Source organism: Nyctereutes procyonoides, unplaced genomic scaffold (genome assembly GCF_905146905.1).
Source record: "Nyctereutes procyonoides isolate TBG_1078 unplaced genomic scaffold, NYPRO_anot_genome, whole genome shotgun sequence".
In the NCBI taxonomy this organism is placed as follows: domain Eukaryota; kingdom Metazoa; phylum Chordata; class Mammalia; order Carnivora; family Canidae; genus Nyctereutes; species Nyctereutes procyonoides.
Genome location: NW_026575128.1, coordinates 13,339,941 through 13,364,997, shown reverse-complemented (window position 1 = coordinate 13,364,997; position 25,057 = coordinate 13,339,941). Strand labels below are relative to the sequence as shown.

Genomic DNA, 25,057 nt, shown 5'->3' with positions numbered 1-25,057 from the left:
TATTACACTCAACTTTTCTCACACTGGATAATCTTTTTTTTTCTTTTAATGCTGATCTTTCTTTAATGCTGATTATAGAAAAGACCCTTTTTCAAACTTCCTATGGATGAAACTGGAGGGAACCTTAAATATTTGACCGGTTTTCAGCATCTGAGCACCGTATAGTGGTTTTTACATTCAAAAGAATGTAAGTTCCCGAAGACTGGCAGATTTTGTTCTTGGAAGGTCCTTACCAGACATCTCATTTAGAGTAATTGGAAAAAGTTCTATTGGAAATGCCTTTGAAGTGAATGGTAGGCTTTTATAAAATGTTTCTGGGAGGCTGTAGACTCTAAAGCTGTTGTTTGCAACAAACACCAGACTGGTGAATCTGGATGACTCTGGATAGTCCTTGCAGCATTTCTGGGTATTCTGTTGGTGCATTGTTGACAGAATATAACCAAAATTTAGATTTTTTTAAAAAAAATTATTTATTTATTTATTTATGATAGTCACACACAGAGAGAGAGAGGCAGAGACATAGGCAGAGGGAGAAGCAGGCTCCATACACCGGGAGCCCGACGTGGGATTCGATCCCGGGTCTCCAGGATCGCGCCCTGGGCCAAAGGCAGGCGCCAAACCGCTGCGCCACCCAGGGTTCCCCAAAATTTAGATTTTAGGTTTCATTAATCTTTAGGGAATGCAAAATAAACTTAGTTTTAAATGCTTCATAGATGCATCCACTATTTTAAAGGACATTCAATAATTTTAATGCACATAGTTGCATTAAAAATCTATTTATACCTAATATACCTGCTATGTGTCCTTTCTTATGAAGCTCAGAAGCAGCCCCATATACTTTCTAAATGCCACACTAACTAGAGGAGGTATCTGGCAGCTGGATCTCTACTCGCTTCCAAGGACTTGCCATTTATGCATCATTTTTACCTTGAACTCTTTTATGAGGTTGTTGTTTTGGTTGTTTTTATTGCTTTTGTTCACATAGAACCACATTACTTAAATTAAGAAAGAAGGAAAGACGATTGCTGAGAAGTGAGAGAAGTCCCATCAAGATGACTAGAGATTTAATACTATAAAATAGTCGACATTTGCCTAGTTGTAGTAAAAATAGAGTGCCATTCTACCCTTATTGAGAACATGGTGCTTTTTTTCTCCCTCCAGATTTTAGTATGTGGTTTATAAAAATTGATTGAGTTGTTTTTCAGTTTCTCAACGGAGAAAATGAAAGTAAAAAGCTCAGACCATTACTCTAAATGAATTTTTATACATCTGTCACTTGAAAACTATTTTTAGTTGAATGGTAGCTTGTAATTTTATTTATTGTAGTTTATAGTATTTATAACCTGCTGTGGTTTTGAATATTGCTCTTAAGATTGCAGTTAGTGACCCACTAGGTTTTAATTGCTAGGAAATTTCAGAGAATGTGAAAAAGTTTTGGTTAAGCCTGGGGAATAGCCATTCTTGCTTTCCTCAAAATTGGCATCAGTGACTATTTAATGACAACAGAATGCTTTAAAAACATGCTGCCTAAAGTCTAGCTGTTATTAAAATACCATAATAGCTAGTGTGTAAGTAATAGTTGCTTTTTTGTTGTAGAAACTCTGTGGTAAGAGGAAAGCTTCAGCGAAATCCTTAAAAATATAGTATAAAAAAAGCAGTAAATAGAGGATTTTTAAAAATGGGATATGGATGAGAAAGAGGAAGACACATGTTTAGATCTGACATGGTTACAGTTATTTAAATTCCTTGTTTCCTTTGACTTTGCAGTTAAGGTTGTTTTCTTTCTTTTTGACAAACTGTGTGTGATTATTTTTTAAAATATCATTTTTATACTTCTACAGTTTACAACTAGTGTCTCTTTTAAAAAAGTGATATGCCAAAACCCTTTTTAATGCAATATAAATCTCGGAAATTTGAGCGCTTCAATGTCAGGAAGCCAACACCGTATGTACTAATTTCTAAATTACTAGCTGGGCTTCTAAATGTATGTTGTTCATGCAGCAGAGGCAATTCATACAGAGCAGTCTGTGTGGTTGGTGTTTCACTAAGCATTTGCCATTGTTTAGTACTGTTTGTCTCTACATTTATTCAGTATTACCATATGCTATAATCTCTAGACCAGATGAGAACATCCAGCAAGCATAGACTTCCAAGCAGGAAACAAAATAAGTTGTAGGAAATGGAGCTGCTATAAAATTTTATGGACACTAGTTGCAAAATGCTTTTTGAAAATTGTAAGTGGGAGAGTGGGTCACGCCTCATTTTTTATAGTCTTTTCTACACCCATCTTTCAGAAGTTTCCTTATGCTTGGTGATCAAAGTAGGCATTTAAAAATGGTGTGGTGTGGAAATAATTTTAGAATAACAGTTTAAATAATTAAACATTTTGTATTCCATTTTCTGTAAGCGATGGGAGGTTTTTTTGTTTTTTGTTTTTTTAAGCCTATTTCAACAACAACTAAAGCCACTTTTGATTATTCTAATGGAAGGGGCTATATGACTAAGAGATACAAATGACACTCTGATTTGGTTTATTCTCATCCAACTTTATGCCCAGTTTTAGTCAGCAAGTAAACTATTTAGAGTTTGTTTTCCTTCGCTGACTACCTTACTGCTAGCTTACTTTTAGCTAACGATGTTTAGAAATAGAAAAAGGGGTAAGGAATATATGGTTTCTGCATCTAAAAAAAGAAGACTCAAAAAAAATAAAAAATAAATAAAGAAGACTCACCATAATCTGGGTAATTGAGAATTTTTATGAACTGTGCAATTGAGATATTCTACTTTAAAAGGGAGATGGGGGGGATCCCTGGGTGGCGCAGCAGTTTGGCGCCTGCCTTTCGCCCAGGGCACGATCCTGGAGACCCGGGATCGAATCCCATATCGGGCTCTCGGTGCATGGAGCCTGCTTCTCCCTCTGCCTATGTCTCTGCCTCTCTCTCTCTCTCTCTCTCTCTCTGACTATCATAAATAAATAAATTTAAAAAAACATTAAAAAAAAGGGGGAGATGGGAATGTGGGCTTCCTTAAATCTTAATGTTGAAATTAAAGATAAATTTAAGATATTAAATATTTATTATATACCTAAATGTGAATGAGATAAACCCATTTAGGAAGTTTTTAAAATTTGGGGTGAGATGATTGTTGTAACTGAAAATTGAATATAGTTCTGAGTGCACTAATAATTGAGAATAAAAGTGTATTTTTTAAAATATTAAGTGTTCTTTTTATTTACTTATTTATTAAAAAAATTTTTTTAAAAGATTGTATTTGAGAGAGAGTGTACTAGCAAGTGGGGAGAAGGGCAAAGCAAGAGGGAAAAGTAGACTCCCCACTGAGCATGGAGCTGCACTTGGGGGGTAGTCTTGCAACTTTGAGATCATGACGAGGTCAAATCAGGAGTCCTTGGCTTACCTGACTGAGACACCCAGGCACCCCAGAAACGTTTTTAAAAATAGATTTTATAGTTCTTTTGATAAATGGAATGTGTATGTTCATGTTGAGGAAAAAGCTTTTCATTATTCAGAATTATTTCTTAGATCTGCATTGTTTTCTCGTTCTAGTCATGGGAAAGTGGCAGCGCAACACTACAGCATCCTATCTGACTTAGTCAGCTATTACCCTATACCCCGACCTAATGCATCATTTGTAAGTCCTACATAATAATGATCATCACAATCATAATAATATTATACTACTCACCTTTCATAGGCTATTCATATCTATTATTTCATTTAAGCCTTTTGATTGGTCTTTCCATGAAAACCATTAAAGTGAGTGTATATTCGTGTGTGTGTGTGTGTGTGTATAGTATAAAAACGGTATATATACATATAATATAAAAATGCTTCTTGATTGTTTAAGATAAGTATCATCGTAATGGCAAAGAGGTAATTGAGGACTTCTCTCCTACTATGTGTCAGGCTCTTTGGTAGGAAACTTACACACGTTATCTCATTTAGTCATCACCACTAACTTTTATAAAATAGGTCTCTGTATTCCTATTTTATGATGAGACCTCTAGTTGCAACTAGAGGAAGAGAAGATGGGCTTTTAAGAGTGGTACTTTTAAGGAAGGTACTGGTCTAGGTAGAGAGACAGTGATACTTGAAAACACTATTTGATTATGTGACCACTCTCCAGAAAGTGGTCAGGAAAGTTAATTTTTTTTTAAGATTTTATTTATTTATTCATGAAAGACAGAGAGAGAGAGGCAGAGACACAGGTAGAGGGAGAAGCAGGCTCCATGCAGGGAGCCTGACGTGAGTCTCTATCCTGGGACTCCAGGATCACGCCCTGGGCCAAAGGCAGGCGCTAAACCGCTGAGCCACCCAGGGATCCCAGGAAAGTTAATTTTGTGGAGGAGGTTGGACCTGTGCTATTTACTGAGAAAGGGAACAGACCAGAAAAGGGTTAGTATAAATGCTGATGAGTTTAGTTAGGATGTGTTAAGTTTAGGGAAGGGAAGCAGAGATCTTGCAGAAGGTGGGTACAACCAACAGTGGTAAGATTTTTTTCCCCCCTGAATTGTATAGGGGGGGAATGTATTAATGTATATACATTATACATTAATTATTGTATTATGTATTAATGTATTATACATTATACATTGTATAATGTATTGTTAGGCATTTCTCTAGACATTATTAATGACATTTAAGTTTTGATTGTATTTATGAAGGATTATAATGAAATGTTTATGCCTTGAATAGTTACATAAGTTTTGGGATGATTTCATGGTATGTTACTATTATAGCTACCATGTCCTACCAGGTTAAGTATGTTTTTTAAGCAAACTTGATTATATGAAATCTCAATTTTTAAAATTATTTTTTAAATATATAAGCAAGGCTTGTTTATTGTAGAAAAATTAGACTAGAAATTAACATGAAGGAAAAAATTGATAGTCCTACTACTGGATTTCATTATTATTTTTAAAATTTATTTATTTGAGAGAGAGAGAGCAAGGTGGGGGAGGAGCAGAAGGAGAGGGACAAGCAGACTCCAGACTTAGTGCACATCCAGCTGCAAGGCTCAATCCAAGATTATGATCTGAGCCAAAATCAAGAGCTGGATGCTCAACTGACTGAGTCACCCAAGTGCCCCTGAGTTGAATATATTCTGATTTTTCCTCCTATGTGTTGTTCCTTTCAGAAATATGGCTACACACACCTTTCTGCAGGAGAACTTCTTCGTGATGAAAGGAAGAACCCAGCTTCACAGTATGGTGAACTCATTGAAAAGTACATTAAAGATGGAAAGATTGTGCCAGTTGAGATAACCATCAGTTTGTTAAAGAGGGTAAGGAGTGTGAATGCCAGCCAATTTAAACCAGCAAGGAAATGAGAAACTAATTCTATCTTTTCTTTTTCTTTTTTTTAATTCTACCTTTTCTTTGAGTAATGGAAAAAAATGAGAGTAATAAATTTCTTGCTTGTGGTAGGTGGTCATGCTTTTTGGGAATAGCACTACTGGACATTCTACTTTTACCTGGGAAGAAATTAGACAGTAGCAAGCATTCTCTACCTTGATCTAGGATCAGCTAGCTCAACTTCACATCTACGTACGTGTCCTCAACTCTTCCCCAGTGTGCAGTGTCTCACTTGCATTTCTATTCTTCCTTTTTCTTTTCCTTCCTCCTCCTCCTCCCCCTCACTTTTCCCTTGTCTGTTTTCTTGTAAGCTGTAAGCTTTCTTTCTTCCCTCCCTCCTTTCCTTCTTCTCTTCCCTTTCTCCCTTTTTCCCATGACCCTCCTATTGTTGCTCTTTTCTCAATTTTGATGTTTCCTTTTGTGGTGAATATGTCACCATCTTCAGTATGAAATATGGAGATCAACAGCTACCAAATTTAAATATGTCTCATCTTAAAAACAGATATCTTGCATGTACATGGTAACTCTCCACTATAGATTTCCAAGACTAGACATTTTTTTAAACAATTTTTTATTTATTTATGATAGTCACAGAGAGAGAGAGAGAGAGAGAGAGAGGCAGAGACATAGGCAGAGGGAGAAGCAGGCTCCATGCACCGGGAGCCCGACGTGGGATTTGATCCCGGGTCTCCAGGATCACGCCCTGGGCCAAAGGCAGGTGCTAAACCACTGTGCCACCCAGGGATCCCTCCAAGACTAGACATTAACAGGTATTTTGACATATAAGAAACAGTGAAGGAGAAATGCAGGAGTGAAAACAGCAAGAAATAGTTGAAACCTAGTGGAAAAGAAATACATATGAGCACATGGATGGAATCACAGAAACTTGAGGTGGAAGAGTGGCTCATTTACACACATTCTTACCTTTTGTTTCAGAGATTGGAGTAACCTGCTTCCATTTCAGAATATATCCTCTCTCCCTATTCTCTGGATTAAATGCCTTGTCTCCACTTTATCACTCAGTATTGTGAAAAAGTGGTCACATTTTTCAGTTTTTCACGTTCTGCTCTTCAGCCCTCTGTGGTCAGGTTCTACTTCCATCTTCATTGAAACTATTCTTGCTATTGTTAGCAGTGATCTTCCTTATCAAATCTAGGGGATATTTTTCATTATTTTTCTCTTTTTTAGAAAAGAATTTATTTTAGAGAGAGCCAGGAGTAGGGGAGGGAGAAGCAGACTCCCCACTGAGCAGGGAGCCCAGTATAGGGCTCGGTCCCAGGACCTCAGGATCATGACTTGAGCTGAAGGCAGACACTTAATGGACTCAGCCACTCTCACACCCCTTTGGTCACTTTTCTTATAGTACTTAACTTTATTCACTGTCTTTTTGAAACTTCTTTGTTCTCTATGACACCGTTTTTCTTGATTCTTTCCTATTTCAATGGCTATTGTTTTTTACACATCTCCTTGCAAGTTTCCTAAACCATGATGTTCTCAGGGTTTTATCCATAGTCCTCCTCTCCTTTTATGTATTTCATGCTGGATGGTTTTAGCCATGTCCAAGGCTTTCATTATACAAATAAATGCTAAAATCTATAGCTCTAGACACAACTTTTTTTCTGAACTCCAGACCTATTAGATATCCCTCTGAATATTTGGTAACTGTCTCAGCGTATCAGTGTATTGTCTAAAATGTAATCACCCGGGCAGCCTGGGTGGCTCAGCAGTTTAGTGCCGCTTTCAGCCCAGGGCCTGATCCTGGAGACCTGAGATCGAGTCCCACGTTGGGCTGCCTGAATGGAGCCTGCTTTTCCCTCTGCCTGTGTCTGTCTGTCTGTCTGTCTCTCTCTTGAATAAATAAATAAAATTTTAAAAAATAAAATAAAATAATAAAATAAAGTAAAATAAAAAAATAAATAAAATGTAATCACCCATTATCTCCTTTCCTGGTTAATGGTTCTACCATTTGTGCCCAAATCTGAAATCTCGGAGCCAGCCATCTTGTATTTTCCACTTCAGTTTCCCAAGTTCAGTGAGCAAACCTTTCAATTATCTTCCTCTTAACCGTCTTTGATATAGTCTTTTTTTTTCTCCTTTACCACTGTCACCTTAGTTCAGATCCTCTTTTCCTTACCTTGACCATCACTAGAGCCTCCTCATGAATCTTTTTGCCTTTAATCCATGCTTACTCCTTCTAATTCATCCTTCATGTTGCAATCAGGGTGTTTTTTTTTTTTTCCTTTTTTTTTTTAGAGCTAGAGAGTGAGTGTGAGCAGGGGAGTGGGGCAGAGCAGGAGGGAGAGAGAGAATCTCAAGCAGACTGCAGAGCCCATCACAAAGCTTGTCATACGGCTCCATCTCACAAACCTGAGATCACTACCTGAGCTGAAATCCAGAGTCCATGCTCAACAAACTGAGCCACCCAAGCACCCTAGTCAGGGTGATTTTTTTCCGGAAGGTGATATAAGCATATTTGCTTAAAATTCCTTAAGCAATCCTTTGTTGCTTCCAGAATAAAGAGCAGTTCCTTAGTGTGGCATAATAAGTTCTTCATTAATCTTACCCCTACTTACTTTCTAGTCCTATCTTTCACCAGTCTATGTGTGTCTTAATATTCAGTTTTCTCAGCTTACTTCAGATTCATTAAAATTGTTATGCTTTCTCATTTCTGAGCCTTTATATATCCAGTTTACATCATCTGGAGTACCTTGACCCCCATCTGCTTGCCACTTTGCTATTTAGGACTCAGCTCCACTGCCATTTCTCTGGTAAAGCTCTCTTGGGCAGTTTCCCTGGTAATTTGTGCTTTATTTTGTTGTCTTATCATTGCATCTTTTCCTATGTCCTCATAGAATTTAGCACATTTACTTACATGTAATTGTTACCTGCTGAACCGTGAGCCTCCCAAGAGCCATGTTACTGTTCATGTTCCCTGGTAATTAGGCCTTGAATAAATGTATGTTGAATGAGTAGCACACCTCTTCAGATATCTTCCTCTGTCATAATCAGGGTAGAAATGCTGTAGCGGGGGCTCAAAAATATTCTGTGAAAGTTTTGTATTACTAGAGGATATTGGAGAAGCAAATGCTGGGATAAAGCCAACCCTTAGATAAAGGAATTAGAGGACCTGACAGCCTTTATTCTTCGTGAGAAACAAGGAGCAGTTTGAGGGGACTGGATGTTGATGTGTTTTGGTCAGAGTTCTGCATCAGTGCATAGCCCATGGTGGCTGGCAGTGGTGAAGATTTGGAAACTAGGGACCTGCACCTCCCATTCACATATTTCAACATTCCGGTCTCAGACTTTGGCTAGGAATGGTGAAGCGTGCTACTTTTGCTGTCTTCCTTGCTTGTATTCTTTCCTCTGCTACCTGTGTTTTGGGGTAGCCAGTAGCATTTAAAATTATTAGCTTCAGTCAAAAATGTATTAACTTTTATGCTAATAATTAATGCTTCCAATCTCTTTATATTTGTCCAAAGCTTTGTGCAATTGGACTTGAATTATTGCGGAGAATCTGAATGCCTGCAGAAGCAGCATACTTCTTCCTATAGCAAAATGACTTGGGAGGGGAGAGGGGAAGGCAAGATGGGATCTCTAGTAGCTGGAGCAAAGGTACTGGTTAATGCTTATTTTTTCTTTCTTTCTGCTATTTATAACTTTGTGAATGTATATGTGAAAGTAATAAATGCTTACTGTAAAAAATTTAGAAACTGCAGAAAAAAACATTGTATGTGTATGTATATGTATATTGGATTATTTCCTTTAAGTCTTTTTTTTCTATGCACCCTCCACTCTTTACTGATGATTTAAGGAATAATAATAATAACAAAATACTTATATCTCCCTCACCCTGCTTAAGAAATTGGATTTTGTTAATGTGTTGAACCTGAATCTTCCTTTTCTTTTAGGAAATGGATCAGACAATGGCTGCCAATGCTCAGAAGAATAAATTCTTGATTGATGGGTTTCCAAGAAATCAAGACAACCTTCAAGGTTGGAATAAGACCATGGATGGGAAGGCAGATGTATCTTTTGTTCTGTTTTTTGACTGTAATAATGAGGTAATGAAAAGCTTCATCTGCTCATATGGTCTTTAAGCAACTGATGGTCACTATTAGAGAAAAACAAAGTGACTTTTATATTTACATTTTATAGTGGCAACAATATTACCTTGAACTGACAAATTGGATGGATGGAACAGCACTATCTTGAGGCTGCAGTACTAAAAACTATTTGGCATCAGCAATCTTGTGGGCCTAAAATTTGCTTTATTTTCAAAATAACAAGTATTTGTTTTTTTAAAGACTTTATTTATTCATGAGAGACAGAGAGAGGCAGAGACATAGGTTCAGGGAGAAGAAGGCTCTCTGCGGGGAGACTGTTGTGGGACTTGATCCCAGAACTCTGGGATCATGACCTGAGCTTTCAAAGGCAGATGCTCAACCACTGGGCCACCCAGGCCCCTCTGTATCAGAGTATTGTCTTAGGATGTTAGGGAAACATTTTTGGTAAGCTGGGAGAACTTTCTATTTTAAAGAAACATGTAAGATAGCTTGGTTGGTTCGGAAAAAAAAAAGTTTAATTTTTCTTCTAAGAGTGAAATGATCTTGAGAAAAGCAGGAAAGTGCTTTTTCTTCCTGGTACTTCTAATAACATACCCAGACATACCTTTAAATAACTAAATGAATTTCTCAGAATCATTTAATTAGAAGGCCTGACTGTTTGACAGCTGTAATATAACTTCATTAAATTAATGCCAACAGCCTGAAAGAATAAGAATCTAAAGTACTGCCTTGAAGGAAGTTGGCTATTCTTGGGTTGAATTGCAAATGTGCCTCCGGTGGAGAGACTTACTGCAGCCTTTGAGTTGTTTTAAAATGTAACTCTTTTTCCAACTCCCAAAAATATGTTTTCACTTATTCTTCAAAGTTAACTTTAGAATGTTACCGCAGCTTTATAACTAAGGAATGTTTATTCACGATTAACAAGGGATACTTTATTCAAATGCAAATATGTTGACTCTTAAATATTTGGATATTTATGGAATTATCAAAAAGTAAGCAAAATGGAACGAAGTTTGAGGCATGTAATTCATACCTAATAAGTTAATAATATATCCTAGATGGAAGCATACACATACAGATCTTCTTTTTATTGCGGTTTTAAAAAAAAGTACACAGGAAAAACTGAGTTATGAATGAATTCTTATTATGCTCTGTACTTATTTAACCTAGTTTATATAAATTGAACCACATGTTTAAATTTAAAAGGACTTTGCATGTTGATTAATGAATTAGACAAATTAGTTTTAATGTCGGGCTCTTTGTAATCTCTTCAAACTTTTTTCTCTTTTCAGGTTAAAAGAATGGCAAATGTGAACAGCAAATTCACCTCGTTTTTTTTTTTTTTTGTAATGACCGTTTTATTTATTTCTCTTTTTAGATCTGTATTGAACGATGTCTTGAGAGGGGAAAGAGCAGTGGTAGAAGTGATGACAACAGAGAGAGCTTGGAAAAGAGGTACTTTGCAGAATTTACACATTGCCACCTCAGACTCAGTTTGGAACTTGAGGAGCCGATTAAATACCTGCCTCAATTTGCCCAGAAAAAGAAAATGGGATGCTTAAATATGTAAAATGTCTGGTCTAAGAAGATAAGGGAGTCGGTTGGGTTGGATCTGAGTTGTGCTCTGAGCAGTCCTATAACCTGGGGAAGAATGAGGGAGTACTTAGAATCTTGCATTATTTGCTGCTTTTGCAGAATTCAGACCTATCTTCAATCAACAAAGCCAATTATTGACTTATATGAAGAAATGGGGAAAGTCAAGAAAATAGATGCCTCTAAGTCTGTTGACGAGGTGAGTATCCCTAGCTTGCCTTAAAAGTCAAGTAAAAATGTGATTTAGTGGGGGCGGTGGGGTAGGTAGGCAGGAGAAAAAGAGAAATGGCAGATTAGTTTGTTTGCTTTTAAAGACCCCGGAGACAAAATGGAAAATGAGATTTTTTTTCTCCGTTTTGAATAACATCTAAAATAGATTTTACAACTTGAGACTTGTTCTTCACAAGAAGTGGATGGTTTATTAATTCCAACCCTCTTTTCTCAAGCACTGGAAAATTGGCATTTTGAGAACTGTGATTTGGACCATGTTCATTTTTAAAAATCTCTAATGTGAATGGGGCCCCTCAAGGGCCCCAGGCTGCTTCCAACTCATCATCACAGAGCACAGAGCTCCAGGGAAGTAGGTCTTCCAGACCTAGCTCTTCTCACCTCCTCCAAAAATCCATAATCTCTAAACTGCTATGCAAGCCCTCAGTGCCCAGCAGCTTTTTCTGGTGTCTCTTAATCCAAATCCTCTCGCCTTGACTCCCTGAGTCTTTCTTTCTGGACCTTTCTTGTTTATCACATAGTTCTAGGTTTTTTTGTTGTTGTTGTTTTTTTTTAAGATTTTATGTATTTATTTGAAAGAGATAGTGAGCATGAGCAGGGGAGAAACAGAGAGGGACAGGGAGAAGCAGACTCTTGCTGAGCAGGGAGTGACCCCAAGACTCTAGGATCATGATCTGAGCTGAGGGCAGATGTTTAACCAATTGAGCCCCAGGTCTGTTGGTTTTTTATCCATTACTCCTTCCCATAGAGGTGAGGTGATACATCAGGGCACTTAGTGCTTTAGAATCAAAAGTAGAAAAATAAGCTACTTCAGTTTACATTTTATCAAATAATTGCTACTGATCAAGAAGTTTGTTTTGTCCTGAAACCACTAATAAAATTGAATGTATGTTGTTCACAATTATGTATTTATGATATTATATGCCATTGTGTAAAGTAAAACAGATAAAACCAAGGAATCACAGTATTTTTTTAATGAACATCTTGAAAATTTATTAAAAAATTGACCTTTTAGCAGGAACTTAGCCATATAGTGTTTTAATAATACCTTCTTTTAAAATTACTATTATTTTTATCCTTTACAGGTTTTTGATGAAGTTGTGAAGATTTTTGACAAAGAAGGCTAACTCTAAACCTGAAAGGAAACTCAAAATCATGCTTGAATATTGCTTTGATAGCTGCTATTACAACCCCTTTTTAAGGCAATTTTAATCTTTCATAATTACATCTCAATTAATGGCTGGAAAGAATATAGTAAGACAAATTAAATTTTTTATCTTAGATTTTTTTGGTTATAGGAGTAGAGTGAATTCGGGTCTAATTTTATCTTAGCTATGGTGCTCACCAAACAAAGAAGGATATCAGCTAGTTCTTTGTTTTTACTCAAAAAGCATATCCCTTTTATAGTTTGTGCCTTCTGTGAGCAAAACTTTTTAGTATGTGTGTATATCCCTTTAATAATTACAACATGTTAGGATTAGGGATTCCCCACTTCCTCGTTTTCTTGCAGGTTTTAAATTTCCAACCTGTTAAGTGAATTTGTGGACCAAATTCCAAAGGAACTTTTTGTGTAGTCGGTTCTTGTAAAATGTGTTTGGTAAACAAACTCATAAAAAGAATTCCTAGAAGTGTTTTAGTATTTATCAAATAACTGACCATTTCCTACAGAAAAGTAAGAAAACTTAGGCTTTGCTTTATTACAACTTACACAAAGTTGTGTGACAGGGCATCTTCTTTGCTTCCAGGGATTGGGTTGGGGTCACTGGGGGTTCAGAGCCTGGCAGAGTTGTCAGCTTTATTCTGACATAAGTCTGAGGGTAAGAGGCAAGGATCACATCTAATGACATGTGTTCCTATGCTCTATTATATAGTGTTATTAATGATTAAACTGATCTTAACAAAATTCCTAGCAGTGGAACCTTGAAGTGCATGTATTAGGTTTATGGTAAATGATTTGGTTAGCATTTTAGTAATACTTCATTCAGAGTGTTTTTGTTTGTTTTTTAGACTAAATGTAGGGTTGGTATGAAGTAAAAAAATCTAATGTTTAATTTCCCATTTGTGTTTTATTTTCTTGAATCCTTTTTTTCAGTTATTTGTTTAAGGAGATTTAAAAATCATTGCACTTTGGTCAGAAAAATAATAAATATATCTTATAAATGTTTGATTTCCTTCTTGGCTACTTTTATTTAGTATATTCTTTTTAGGCATCATGTTGAAGCATTGAAAGGCACAGAATTTAAAAAAAAAAAAAAAGGTTATAGAGTCCAAAGGAATTTTCCCTTAAATCCATTCTTCCTTTAAAAAAATTTCTGAGAAATTTATTTTCCCCTTTCTGATCTTTTTCTGCCATTACTAATGCAGAGTGATTTCCAAGGTTCTTAATGTGAAATTTATTAAAATGTTTCTCATTTTTAGCACTTATGCTATTTGGTATACAGGATTAAGTCAGGTAAGGAATTTTGTCTTTGTGTAATTAGATTTTATATTTAAAGTCTTTGGGAATAGGAGCACCTGGCTGGCTCAGTGGTAGAGCATGCGTGATTCTTGATCTCATGGTCCTGAGTACAAGCTCTACTTTGGACATAGCGTTTACTTTAAAAAAAAAAAAAAAAAAAAAGGAGTAGTATAAGGTCATTGGGAATAGTGAAGGCAATTTATGGTTGTTTTACATTATAATAGGTTCATTTATTTCTTTGTCTATTATGAAATTAATGATACATTTTTCAACATACTTGCCATTAGGAAACAAAGTATCTGTAAGTAATGTAAAATATTAGCACCAAAATTTGTATTGAGATTATTTTGGTTTCTTGGAAGGGATTGTAATGAATTCTTTTCTAGTGATTTAGTCCATCCAGTACAGAGGGACTTTGCTGGTGGTTTAATCAAACAACTGCAGTGTGAAGCAAAAGTAAAGACTAAGGTTTTTTTTTTTTTTTTAAGACTGAGGTTTTGAGAATATTCCTACTCAAATAAGTGAAGAAATTAATCAGATGGGGGAATCTATTTATATTGATACTCAGAAGACTGCTGAGACTAGATGCTTTGCTTTCTTTCATCACACATCCTTCTGTGGCATTTGAGAACAGAAACCAAGAAACAATAATTACTAAATTATGAGCCTTTGCTTGTTGTTTGCTTTTGAGTAGAAAAACATGTTGGCAGTAGTGAGTTTAGGATTTGACTGAGTTACCTTTGACTTTGTTAGGTTGGTCATTCCATTTCAAGAAGTCTTTAACTTTTTTGAAAGACCCCTGTGGAAGCCTTGCTTTTAAAAAAAATCAATATTATTTCCATTCAGTGATGTTGGATGTATATGAATTATTTGGTAAATAATCCCAATAAATTCTGTGCCATGGCCTTTACTGTTTCAGATTTCTGTTCTCTCTCAAGCATATTGAAAGACCGAGAAGTATCATATTTAACGTGTGGGTTTACAGCAAAAGCAGAGTTCAGGATATAGGAGGATTTTCTGCTCTGGTATTATGTTTGCACATCTTGAATTAAGTAGAAAGCACGACTTTAATCCCATTTCTTTAAGAAGTAATTTGGATTTAGGCACAAGTATAGCATATTTCATTACCTACCTACATCATCAATTGCTTGTCTCTTTGAGGGGGAGGTTGGCAGCGGGCAATATCTCAGGATGCAGGGTTTTGGGGGCTTGTGGCTTTGTCATGTAATTTGAGTGGTTGCCTGACATTCCAGTGATCTCCAGAGACTATTTCAGTGGCTGAAAGTATTGGCCAAAGTGGGTCAGCATTTTTTCCCTGGAGGTTTGGTCCTTCATCTTCAAACACATACTAATTGCACTAGCCATGGTGCTACAGATACATTCTCTGCCTTCCAAGAGTTTTCTACCTGAAACTGATACCCTGATATGGGTAGACCTTCAGATGTTCTCTGTTGGCTAATAATCATTATTATATAGCTTATTTCACTTCTTCCTAGCCTACCTTCATACTTCGGCTAAATTAAGTACTTCTTAATTCTAGGCTTTTTTTTTTTCCTAATGAAAGCAAGATAGCTTATTTATTGTGTACCAAGGAAAAAAGGTAAAAATGGTCCTAATTATCTATCCCTCTATTTCTATTTCTTCACCCCTGACTGTAGTATGAGTAAGCTTTTCTTGGATCCAGGTATGCTTTCCTTGGAATGAGTGTGGTTATTGTGATTGTGGTATTAATTCTGGGTCTCAGTTATGTTCTGCAGGTCACCAGCTTACCTGTCCTAGGGCGAGGTAAAGGATGAAGTTGAATTTCTGGCTATCACCCTATACCATACCAGCCATACCAGCTCCAAGCTATCACCAGGACTCAGATTTTTATGGGGGTCTCTGTTATTTCTGCTCATTAGAGCAGAACCTGGTTTTCCTGAGGCCTTCTTCAGAGAGGCTTTTCTTTCATGATTTTGTCCTCCTAAGACTGAGGCATGAAAGAAGAGGGTTTAGTTATTTCGTCCTATTTAGAATGGGTGAGATAAGGGTCATAAATCAACATTTCTTTAAGTGATGCTCTTCAGCCAAAGAACATTTTTTATTTATGATATATTTTGAAGTACTTTATGCAGCTTCCTAATGCTGGCCTTTGATGCTCTAACCAACCAGAGGAAAAGCATCTGCAGAGGTAGGTTACCACATCCCAACTGTAACGGTAGATAATCCAAACAGACTTTAAAAAGTGTCTTCTGCACAGTAGAATTGAGCAGTTAAGCAGCATTCTGCAAAGATAGCAGATGCATTCTCATTTGGTTGAGCAACCACATTTAAAAAGAGAAAGTAAAATTCAAAAAACATGCTTGTGAGCTTTGGGAATATTCATATTTTACCCTTTAGGAGGCTTTCTGGAAAAAATGTATTCTCAGTAGCTGCTTCTATGAAATTAAGGGGGAAAAATTGCTATAGTGGACTCAATATAGACGTCCAAGAAAATCTCCGAATTGGCTGAGATTCCTTGCCAGTTTGTAAATGCTTGCAGCTCTCTAAGGACTCTGGGTGGAACTGGCCGTCTCACAACCACCTGGCTCCAAGGGCTTCCAGAACCAGAGGAAAAAGACATTGAATTGGTTCAGCAGTTAGTACTTTAAAGCACAAAGCTGTTGTACATGGCTCACTGTAGGTTGTTCATTAGTTTTATGGAGAAATAGTTTCACAAGTGGCTCTTAAGTAGCTGCCAGAATTTGGTCAGAGTATCTATGATTGAAAACAAGGCTGCATCAAAATAGCCTTGTCAAAGTGGAAACCCTTCTTTTTAATTACCAGGTAGTGTACAAGAGTCACTACCATTATCCTATTCTGAACTAGGGTAGTGATTAAGATAGACATATTATTTACATTATTTGGGGGGAAAATGCTGAAGTTTAGTGGTTAACTTTCATGTTGGGTCAAAATCTTCTTACATCAAAATGACCAATTTAAAACAGCTGCATCAAAATCCCCCTGGCATCAAATACTATGTCAGAATATCCATGTCATATCCAGTATCAAACATGATTGAGCAGAGACTCTTCCTCTGTTTAGGGCCTTTACTTAGGTCTGGATAAGTGCTCCTTAGGGAAGGAAGGTGTGCTACTGGACTTGAGGCTGCTTCTCCTGTGTGCTAATGGAAGATTCAGAAATGGGATGAGATGAGGACAGGGAGAGTGAAACCATTTGTATAGAGAAGCAGGAGTAGGTTCAGTCCAGTTCTCCATCCATAATGGCGTATAATACAACTTATTCTAGCCATAATCATTCCTACTAAACACCGTTTCCTAATCTAAAGTCCAAAGTTTTCATGATCCATAGGCCACATTTCCACTACTCTCTAAGAGTATTTTGTTGATGAAAATGGGTTTCAGGAATGTGATTCCCTTGATACCATCTATCTTCATTTATCCTTAACTTATGGTGTGAGTAATTTTGTGGATATTTATGAGTTTAGCTTGTGTTTATGACTTAAAGTAGCTGTTTAATTTATGGTCATCAGCTAAATCATTGTTAGGACAATACACAGACTGTGGCCACTTGGTCAGATAACAGCTAGATTCACACAGGAGGCATTATTACAGTTTGTAATCACATTCATGAAAGGATCTGCCATCTTAATTAAGCTAACATCATGTTAACAAGCTACATTTCAGAGATGCTAACCTGTTACTGAGATCAGAGTTTGTTACAGGAAATCTATATTTTCCTTGGGTAATATGCCTGTCATCAGACCAGGAGATGACGAGAGCACTAAATGATGACGTTACAAAAACTTGGTTGGCCATTCATTCAAAATATGTTTGAGACAGATTAATTAGGGATACCATAATCAGTTATACACAGTTCCTGCTCTCAACAAACTCACCAGTTAAGCTCAAGTCTAGTGGTTTCTTAACTGTATTGTGTTTTGCATAGTGTTTTAATGCCAGCACACTTTTACCTCTGTGATCTCATTTTGTTTTCCAAATCATGTAGGTTGGGATGGCAGTTTTCCTGTTTCATGAATAATTAAACTGAAGCCCAAGGAATCCAAGTCAATTGCCCAACAATCTTTATAGTTAGATAGTTGTAAGTCTGGAATTGGACTCCAGACCTTTGGCTCTTACCAGATCTGCCTCCTGTCTTTCTGGTAGCCTGTACTTCCTCATCACTAGCTCGTTACCTTGTTTATTTTCCCTATTGCACAGATCTGCAATTTGTGAGGTTACTTTGTTTACTTATTGTTGACCTCCCATGCTAGATTATAAGTGTCAGGAGAACAAAAACGTCTCTTTTCATCTCTGTTTCCCAGTGTCTGCACATGGTAGGCTCTCAATAAATATTTCTTGAAAAAAAATGAAGAAATTATTCTTCTTTAAAAGAGTATGTATGTATATATGTATGTATGTATGTATGTATTTATTTAAGAAAGATCATGGAGAAGCAGAGGCCAGCTCACCACTGAGCAGAGAGCCTGACCCAGGGCTCAATCCCAGGACCCTGAGATCACTTATGACTTGAGCCAAAGGCAGACAGACATTTAATCAACTGAGCCACCCAGGCACACCTCCACTGTCATTCCTAATAAAAACTTAGGTAAAGTCATATTTTGTGATGTTTCAGAGCCACTTCTATTTAATAGAATTTCATTCAATAAGTGGAATATTTATTGAATGTCTTTTAAACCTTTAAAAAAAAAAAAAACAAATGGTGCCTCAGGCATCACTCCCAGAAATTCTAATTTCATTTTAAAGGCTCCCCAGGTGATTCTGAATCAGTGGTTCTCAAACTTTCAAGTGCATCAGAATCATTTGGAAGGCTTATTAAACCCAGTTTGTGGGGCCCACCCCAGAGCTGCTGGTTCACTAGATCTGGGTATGACCCAAGAATTTGTGTTTCTTAAAAAGTTCAGGCGATACTGGTGCTTTGAGAACCACTATACTAAACAGTGACTAAGGCTGATATTGGAAACTCCCAGTCTTGTATCTTTGGGCAAGGGACCAAGCAAGTCTTCTTGGTATTTATTCCACAGTGCCTAACATAGAGTAAGTATTCTGTGCTGGATAAATGACAAATTGATAACAACCCTAATGAGAACTCACAAACAGTTGCCTAGTCTGCCATCCCTGAAGCCCCCTGAGGGGGTGGAGGGAAAGAGTAGGGAGAAGGACTAGGAGAAGACCACAAATGTTCTCTCCTGAAGAAGTTGTCAGATGGGTACAAACTTGATATGATAGGGTGGCTTTTAGCTCACCAGCTGCCACTGTCATAAAAGGTGAGGAGAGCCCTGGGGGCCACTGTCACTGTCCAGACTTCTGAAGGGAGATGTAGTAGTTGTGTTCAGTGTGGGCTTGAGGGCACAGCTAGGACCATGGAAGCAAGAGAAGACCTTTTAAAGTTAGAGCTGCCCATCAGTGAATTGGGACAGAGGACATGAGTTCTCCATCACTGGAGGTGTGCAAGCAGCCTGGATGCCTACTCAGCAGGATGTTTTAGAATCTTCCAGCCCTTAGGTTCAATGGTTTGTGGATCATCCTGTTCAAGTTGTAGCTATCTAAATCTGAGGTCCACCTGGAATCCCAGCCATATTCTTTGGGCTCTCTTGAAACCCAGCATGCAGAACAGCTTCCTGTTAATAGGAGGAGGGAGGAAAGGCTGAGGAACATCATGGGAGCCTGTGCCTTCCCATAGGGACCCAGGTACTGAGAAATTTCTTTAAGCTTCTGTTTCTACCTCCCAGGTCCCCCCCCCAAGCCTGGAATAGGTACTCAACAAAGTTTGTTGGTGGTAATACCGCTGGTGGTGAGGAGGTGCCTGCTTTGCATCAGAGGAGAGGAATAGCACTAGCAAAAGCATGAGGATGAGTGAAGGGTGGGGGGGGGATGCACCCAGCTGGACAGGGTGGGGTCCGTATACCAAACAATGGGAGATAGGAACATAAAGACAAGGTGGGGAAATGTAATGGACAAACCATAAAGGCAGGTAAAAGAATGTGGACTTATCTGTGTCTGTTTAGCCAAGTCCAGACTAGAATACTGGGCAACTGCCTAGCTAGATGAGGCTGTTTAACAAAAGCTTCCCAGATTTTGGAGGCTGCTCTACTCCTTACCCCCTCCTCTTTTTCTCCTCTTTCTCTTCCTCGCTGTGAGCTGTCCCTTGAGTTCTGTTCTGAACCCTAATGGTTTTTCCATCTCACTAGGGACAGTTTGCAAACCCTCCCTGGCTTGGCCTGGGTTAGGGCTGGGCCCAGGGCCGGCCTGCCTGAGCTGGGGAGAGGAGGCGACTCCTAGCAATAAGCAACCCACAGAATTGTGTCTGTTATTTAAGAAAAGTTTCTGGGTTTTCGGCTAATTGCAAAAATACATAATGGATGCTTTTCGCATCTGCTAGTTATTCTGGAACAGGCCTGCATCCAAGAGCAAACTTTAAACAAACAATAAGATTATGGAGCTTAACTATTTCAATGTGTAACAGAAAACAAAGCCAAGGCCCAAAAAGTTACATTAACACACATCCATGCAAACATAAGCAATCGTACCAACAGATACAAATACATACGAACATACAGATGCACCTTCTGGCTCCAGTGCTCACAATGCCTGCACAATAGCACGTAGTACATACATGCACACACAACCTGCACATGTGCCCATCACCAGCACCAGTACACGGACACACAGTTACACATGCTTAAATTCATAGACACGTGTACACCTACCCAGTTAGGCAACACAGAAACACAACCCCACACACAAATGCATTCACACAAATAATTTTTATTGCAACAAGTGGTTCTCTTGTGCGGGTGAGTGGGCCCTTCTGGTCCTCAGGTTGAGTGAAACAGTCGGGCACTGGCTGTGCCTGGTTGGCATCGGGTGTAGTTGTTCAGTGTGGCCGCCAGGGGGCACCCGTCACCCATCCTGCATCCACTTGCCCTTGGTTCCGCCAGCCTGTCAATTGCTTCTGTCCCAGGAGCCTGCCTGATCCAGCTCCCTGCACAGAGCTGGGAGTCTCCTTATTTCCAACCTCTCAACCTTCTAGGATCCACTGTACTCATTCTCACCTTTTCCCTCTCCCAAACCACTGAAACAGCCACAGCTCCTCCTCTCTCCTCCCTCCTAGCTGAACAAACATATTTCAGAGCCCCCTGCTCCGTCCTGAGACCGTGGCTTGGGAACTGGATCTGTCAGGTCTTTTTTTTTTTTTTTTAATTTTTTTTAATTTGTATTTATTTATGATAGTCACACACACAGAGAGAGAGGCAGAGACACGGGCAGAGGGAGAAGCAGGCTCCATGCACCAGGAGCCTGATGTGGGATTCGATCCCGGGTCTCCAGGATCACACCCTGGGCCAAAGGCAGGCGCCAAACCACTGCGCCACCCAGGGATCCTGGATCTGTCAGGTCTTAATCATAACGTGACCTCTCCCAAAAGCTTCTCCCCCCGGAGCAGCTGTCAAAATCTCATCTCTTTTTCAGAGCCTGAGATAGCATCTCCCAGGGCAGGATTGCCCGAGTTAACAATGCATGTTAAAATAACTGAATGAGTTCATGCCCAACTGAACAACTTCCCCACTAGCCCTACCTGAGAGGTCTTCCACCCCCAGCAACTGCCTCCCGGCTTTTTTCCCCCTCAGTGTGTCTATAAAACAAATCCTGGCTTCAAAACATAAGCTAGGGTAGAAAGGCCCCGGTATGTCATGAAGTCTGTCTTTTTCAGCATCCCTGACAGGTAACTACCCTAGTGACAGATTGCTCACCACTCCCTAAGCAGTTGTCCCCACTGGGCGGCTCAGACTTCTAGGAAGTTTCTCTATGTTCCTTCTCCATAAACATTCCCAGAGCTCCGTCTTCATGACAGGGTCTGCGGCAGGCCTAGATTTCTTCCCTTTCACAAGCTAATAGTCTGGAAAGGGCATTTAAGCAGCACAGCCTGAGATCTGCATTAGTGCAGCAAGTACAAAGTGCAGGGGAGGGTGTGGTGAACTTTCCAGAGGAGTGAGGCAGGGAGTCAGGGAGTCCGAGGGACTGAGAGCTGAACAGAGACAGTGAATAGAACAATAGTTATTGAACGCTTACTGTGTTTGCGACTGCTGCTCCTCAGAGGAACAGTTCTGACCCAGGTCAGCCTGCCTGCAGTCTGACAGTTTAACCACTAGGCCATGCATCTCTTACAACAGGAGTCTGGGGGCAGACATGCCAGGCGTATTAGTTTTCTATTTCTGTGTAACTAATCATTACAAACTTGGTGACTTTAAACAACCACGTGTTACCTAACAGTTCAGAAGTCTGGGTTCTCTGCTCACAGTATCACAAAGCCAAAATCAAGAAACCAGCTGGGCTGGGCTCTCATCTGGAGGCTGGGAGGAAGAGAATCTACTTCCAAGCTTATCCACACTGTTGGTAGAACCCAGTTCCTTGCAGTTGTAAGACTGAGGCACCCATTTCCTTGCTGACTGTTGGTCATGGGGTGCTCTTGGCACTAGAGGCGGGGCTCAAGTCTCTTGCCCCTTCCATTTTCCAGACAACAAAGGCAGATGGAATCTTCCTCATGCTACACATCTCTGACTTTCTCTTCGGTCTCCAGCTAGACAGTCATGTCTTTTATGCTTTGTTTATAAATGCATCCAAAAATTTAGAAACTAATAAAATTCTTTTTTGTGTAATAGTGTTAGTATCATTCACTGCAGAGCTGGTGGTTACTAGACGGCATTTTATTTCATGCACCACTTTTTCTTCTCCTATTTCCTTACTGCCTTTATTTCTCTCTCATGTTTATCCAGTCTCTCATTCAGCCTCCCCCTCCCCCTCGACACCTCTCCTTTCAAGGCCCCCTGCTCTCCCACTCGAATCTCATCTGCGAGTGTCTAAACCTGCTGGACACTAACTAGTCAGCCTGGATTCCTCTCATAGCTTCTGCACGGGGGCTAGTCTTTTCTGGAACATACCTTTTTCTTCCATGGCTTATTTCCATGGGTTGGAGGGTTGTCTAGAGAAAACGCTCCCAGTAATTAACTAAGGAAGGGTGCATGGGACATAAATACTCTGACTCCAGTATGGCTCCATATGTCTTTATTCTAGTCCAGTGATTGATAGTTTAGCCTATATAGAGTTCTAGATTGAGAACTCCGCTTGGCTGGCATTTGGAAGCATTTCTCTGCTGACTGCTAGCATCCTGTGTTCCTGCTGAGAATTCTGAAGTCATTTTCATTCCTTTGTGACCCTTTTTTCTTTATTTTCATTTTTCTCCCCTCTGAAAGCTTTTAGATCTTCTCTCTCTCTCTCATTTTTTTTAGATCTTCTCTTTAATCCCTGTGTTCAGAAGTGTCCAGATACTGTACCTGAGTGTGGATCACCTTGTCATTCATTTTGGGGGCATATACTGAACTCTTTTAATATGGAGACTTTATGAACTTGGTTTCTGGGAAATTTTCTTATGTAACTTTTAAATAATTCCTCTTCTCCATTTGTATCTGTGCTAGAATTCCTGTTAGTTGGATTTTTAACTTCTTGGATTGATGCTTTAAGTAGTTTATATTTTCTCTCATATTTTCCTTTTTTAAAAAAGTTTATTGGGCAGCCCGGGTGGCTCAGCAGTTTAGCGCCACCTTCAGCCCAGGTTGTGGTCCTGGGGACCCAGGATCGAATCCCACATCGGGCTCCTTGCATGGAGCCTGCTTCTCCCTCTGCCTGTGTCTGTGCCTCTGTGTGTGTGTGTGTGTGTGTGTGTGTGTGTGTGTGTGTGTGTATCTCTCATGAATAAATAAAATCTTTTTAAAGTTTATTTTTCTTAGTAATCTCTACACTCGATGTGGGGCTCAAACTCAACCCTGTGATCGAGTTGCATGCTCCTCCAACTGAGCCAGCTAGGAACCCCATTCTCTCAAATTTTCTACCTCCTCATCTTTTTATTTCACTTTCTGAAACTCTTCCTTAGCTTGAAAACATTATATTTCTGTTACATATATTTTTATACTATATATACGTTATATATAATTTATTTACATATTATATAAATTATATAATTAATATACACATATACAATTATATAGTTAATATATATATGTAATATAAATATATAATAAATATATATATATTTAACCCAAGAGCTCTGTTTGGTTCTTTTTTCTTTATATTATCCAGTTTTTATTTTATGGACACAGTACCTCCCTGAATCCCTGTGGGGGTATTAGTAGAGTGTAAACTTTTTCTAGATCTCTGTTCCTTGCATCATTTCCATTTCCTCTGGGGTCACTTTGTTTGCCTTAGGTTCAGTTTGGAGGCTTTCCTCAAATATGTGGTAATCTTTAGGTGTCCATTCGCATTTAAGAATGAAGAACTAGGGGGATCCCTGGGTGGCGCAGCGGTTTGGTGCCTGCCTTTGGCCCAGGGCGCGATCCTGGAGACCCGGGATCGAATCCCACATCAGGCTCCCGGTGTATGGAGCCTGCTTCTCCCTCTGCCTATGTCTCTGCCTCTCTCTCTCTCTGTGTGACTATCATAAATAAATAAAAATTAAAAGAATGAAGAACTAGGGATGCCTGGGTGGCTAGTGGTTGGGCATCTGCCTTCGGCTCAGGGCGTGATCCCAGAGACCCGGGATCGAGTCCCACATCGGGCTCCCTGCAGGGAGCCTGCTTCTCCCTCTGCCTGTGTCTCTGCTTCTCTCTGTGTCTCTCACGAATAAATAAATAAAATCTTAATTTAAAAAATAAGAATGAAAAACTAAAGAGCTTGCTGATTAGCTGGCATGCCCCAGTTGACGAGGCGATCGGTCAGTCATGATAGCAGAGGACTTCCTCCCCCATCCCCTCCCCCCAGCCAGGGAACATTAGATTTCTCCAGAAACTGCCTGCTCCCACCTGAAGAGTAGACTGCCCTCCTGGTGCTCTGTGCCCAGGTGTGGGGAGGCACTGTCCAGTCTGCAGATTCTCCTTTCATCTGCTGATTTGAGCTCTGAGTCTGCTGGTTGCACCAAGGAAGACCGCCTCTTTCCTTGGCTGTATCTTCTCTGCATGCCCCGTGCCAAGGCTTTCTCTGTCCTCCTGCATCAGTTACACTCTTCCATCTGCTCTCTTTGTCCTGAAATTTGTTGTAGCATCTCCCCTGCTGATGGTACCTCACTCATTATTTTTACTGTTGTGCGTTTACATCCTTATTTCCTAACTGTCATTTTGGAAAGGCTCTCGAGAAAAACAGGAATAAAAGAAGCCATCAATTTATCATCCCCAGTGACGTGTCAGCCAAAACTCCTTCTGTCCCTCTTATTACCACACTGGCCCAGTTGCGAGGTCCTCAAAATGTGTCTTGGGACTCCTGTGCTCGTTCCCTTGTCCCTGAGCTGCAGGAACCA

General features: G+C 39.2%; 1 protein-coding gene across 1 annotated transcript in view; it reads left to right on the top strand.

The window, feature by feature from the left end:
- The window catches only part of CMPK1 (cytidine/uridine monophosphate kinase 1), a 33,062-nt gene extending 19,639 nt beyond the window's left edge, over positions 1-13,423 (top strand). Inside the window, exons 2-6 of the mRNA XM_055342122.1 lie at positions 5,155-5,301; positions 9,280-9,432; positions 10,814-10,890; positions 11,131-11,227; positions 12,342-13,423. Coding sequence (XP_055198097.1) covers positions 5,155-5,301; positions 9,280-9,432; positions 10,814-10,890; positions 11,131-11,227; positions 12,342-12,383 — 516 coding nt within the window. The 3' untranslated portion in view covers positions 12,384-13,423. The remainder of the gene's footprint in view (positions 1-5,154; positions 5,302-9,279; positions 9,433-10,813; positions 10,891-11,130; positions 11,228-12,341) is intronic.
- Positions 13,424-25,057: the final 11,634 nt, after the last annotated feature.